The sequence below is a fragment of the Mangifera indica genome, chromosome 10 (genome assembly GCF_011075055.1).
Source record: "Mangifera indica cultivar Alphonso chromosome 10, CATAS_Mindica_2.1, whole genome shotgun sequence".
In the NCBI taxonomy this organism is placed as follows: Eukaryota; Viridiplantae; Streptophyta; class Magnoliopsida; order Sapindales; family Anacardiaceae; genus Mangifera; species Mangifera indica.
In genome coordinates this window covers 12,902,659-12,905,851 of record NC_058146.1, presented here as the reverse complement: position 1 = coordinate 12,905,851, position 3,193 = coordinate 12,902,659, and the positions used below count along the sequence as shown (strand labels likewise).

Below are 3,193 nucleotides of genomic sequence, written 5' to 3'. Positions count from 1 at the left end.
CAATCTCAAATTAAAAAGATAATGATCAAATGTTATCATATAATAAAATAAGTATCAAAATAATACCATATTAGATGATATGATCAATATATTTTTATATCTAGAGGATAAGATTTGTATTTCAAAAACATGATCACATAATGCAACATATTTGCACACATCATTTGTTGGGCTACCTTGTCATGGATTATATATCAAGTTGGAATTTGGTGTTACCACAAGCAGAGTTTATCTTCAACAACTTTTTCGACCGTACAATGTGGTGTACTCCTTTTGAAGTAGTCCAAGGCTTTCGACTTCAAACTCCATTGGACTTGAATCCCTTACCCATTCCTACTAGACCGAACAAAGCAACATTAGATTTTAGTAATTACGTGTGAAACATTTAAGATGAAGAATAATGTCTTATCATTCTTCATACAGAGTCTTATACGAACTTTACCAATATAAAAGAAGGGATAATACTTATTCGTCTACAACTAGAGCATTTTGCTCTAGGTAGTTATGATGAATTGCATGCTAGACGAGCAGGTCCATTTAAAATAGTCAAGAAGTTAGGTTTGAATGCACATGTCATTGACTTGCATGGTTTTAGTCCAATGTTTAATATCTCAATTTTATGAAATTTACTAGGAATATGGATGAAACTACATTGCCAAAAGATCCTTCAGCGGATGCCACTATCCTTGACTGTCCAAGCACTGGCACTCACGATGAGGTTACATCAATTCTTGACCATCAGTTTGTCACAACATATTAAGGAGGCTATTACAAATTCTTGGTAAGGTAAAAGAATCGTCCAAACTCTTATTATACATTAATACATAAATATATATAGATATGCATAAAAACAAATCTTATAAACTAAAATGTCAGATTGTGATGAAATTATATAATTTTTTATTTTTTATTTTATTTTAAAATTATCTAAATCAAATTCTATTATATCAAATTGAAAATTTATTTATTTATTATACTCTTCATTAACGTTGCTTGCCAAGCATATTGGAATATTCTTGTTACTTATCTACATATACAAGGCTGAATCCGATAATCTTGGCGTTGGGATTGCCACAAGAGAAGTCTTCAACTTCAAAACAATCCCAAACTTTTCAGTGAGATCCACTTTCTGTCCCTCCCCCAGTTTCCAATCAAAAGAATGCAAAAGTGTAGCCAGCGAATACATGAACATTCTCTCAGCCATAGCAATCCCGGCACAAATTCTTCGTCCAGACCCGAATGGAAAATAATTGAAGTCACTTCCACTGTAATCCCATTTCTCATTCAAGAACCTCTCCGGAATAAACTCCAATGGATTCTCCCAAATCAAAGGGTCCCTGTGAATTGCCCACACGTTGATGAAGACTCGTGAACCCTTTTGAATTGTGTAGCCGTCAATGGTGCAAGTTTCAGAGGGGCAATGGGGAACTAAAAGTGGGAGGACGGGGTGCAAACGCAAGGTCTCTTTCATTATGGCATATAAATATGGCAATTTATGAATGTGGGATTCTTCTAATATGTTGTTTTTACCAACTACTTGGTCTAATTCTCGGTGGGCTTTCTCCATTACCTCTGGTTTGTTGATTAGTTCAGCCATGGCGAACTCCATTAGATTGGAGGATGTATCACTCCCACCCACCACCATATCCTGTCAAAAAATTCGTCAAGTCATGTCAATATTTTTCACATTTTGGAACAAGTTAGAAATTAGATTGAATATTACACATAATTTAAATTTGAGATTAATTACAGTTTAATCATCTAAGGAGAACGAAAACAGAAGATAAGTTTAAAGATGAATAGTAGATAGGTCAGTTTTCTTAATAATCCTATAATTATTCATTCATTGGATAGATCCGAATCAAACCAGCTTAACTCTTCAGCACCCCAATTCAGGTTCAAATCGAGTGATCAAATAGTTAAAAAATTATTGACAGATTCATAGACTTTTCCTCTTGTCTAATTTCTTCTCCGACAATGTCTTTTCTTCTCTGATACTATCTATCTTCTCAGATGAACTCACAATCAGTTTGAGCAAGACTATCTAGAATAAAACCGATTCCAATTTGGGTTTGGTTCAAATTCATCCATATACAGAAACATTCTTATTTAAAAAAGAATAATATAAAAAGTAATTACCATAAGCAAGGTTTTGACATGGGTCATGGTAAAAGGTGTTTTGGAATCACCCCCACCCCTCTGCTCAAGTAGAAACTGTAAAAAATCTTCATTATCTTTCTCCCCACTCTCTCCATTACTTCTCAGCCGTTGATCAATTATCTCATCAATCATGCTATCCAATTTCCCAGCTACCCTATGCATCTTCTTCTCCAGTCCTTGCAAATCAAACCTGGCCAAACCCGGATAAAAGTCCGATATATTCGGCCGGCCCAACAAATCCGTCAACTCCGATATCAGATTCCGAAATAACCCACCCAAACTAGCCCTCTCCGCACCCTGAACCGATCCGCCCCATAACATGTTCGTAATGACATTCAGTATCGTCAAAAACATTTGTTCACCAACGTTAACGGGTGACCCGACTCGACTGTATAAGTACCCGACGGTTTGCCGGATCTCACGCCGCCGTAGCGCGTAAACAGAGTCCAGGGTTTTGTTACTGAGCATCTTGAGAACACAAATCCTCCTCAACATCCTCCACTCGGGTCCATACGGGTTCCAAACAATGTCACGCCCTCCTTGCGTTGCGACCCGACCCGTAACCGGCACGTCCCGGTTGGCGAAAGTGGTGTCGTGGTCTTTGAGTACTTGGCGAGCTGAGGAAGGAGAAGTCAAAATAACACCGATTTTATTACCGAGACGGAGTTGAAAAACGGGGCCGTAGGAGTGAGCGAGGTGTGCGAAGTAAGTATGGAGCTCCGGGTCGAGAGAGAGGAGGTTACCCAGAAAGGGGATGCCACGTGGGCCAGGCGGGCATGGAGGGATTGGGTTCCTGGATTTTGTGAACGTCCATTTGAGGAAGAAAAGGGAGATAAGAGAAGAGAAAGTGAAGAGTAAGAGGGTAATGTTATCAGAAGGAAGAGATTGAAGGAGGGTTGAGGTAAGGAACATGGCGGTGAAATGGGAATTGGATGGAGGTTTAGAAGGGTAACGTTTTTAATGGAAAACAGATTAAGTGAAGACAAGAATGGATCTTTTCTTGTGTGGGAAGGAAACAGAAATGGGATCTTTG

General features: G+C 38.3%; 1 protein-coding gene across 1 annotated transcript; it reads right to left on the bottom strand.

The window, feature by feature from the left end:
* Nucleotides 1-942: 942 nt before the first annotated feature.
* LOC123227205 (carnosic acid synthase-like) lies at nucleotides 943-3,193 on the bottom strand. Its single transcript, XM_044651908.1, has 2 exons — nucleotides 2,140-3,193; nucleotides 943-1,648 (listed from the first exon to the last, which is right to left on the bottom strand). The coding sequence occupies exons 1-2, from the start codon at nucleotides 3,070-3,072 to the stop codon at nucleotides 1,028-1,030; spliced, it is 1,554 nt and encodes a 517-aa protein (XP_044507843.1). The 5' UTR covers nucleotides 3,073-3,193; the 3' UTR covers nucleotides 943-1,027.

Bases quoted from the DNA above. Each gene is read 5' to 3' on its own strand.
- LOC123227205 (XM_044651908.1), bottom strand. From the start codon at position 3,072: ATGTTCCTTACCTCAACCCTCCTTCAATCTCTTCCTTCTGATAACATT. The intron at 1,649-2,139 runs GTAATTACTTTT...ATTTTTTGACAG, and splicing joins ATGTCAAAACCTTGCTTATG to GATATGGTGGTGGGTGGGAG.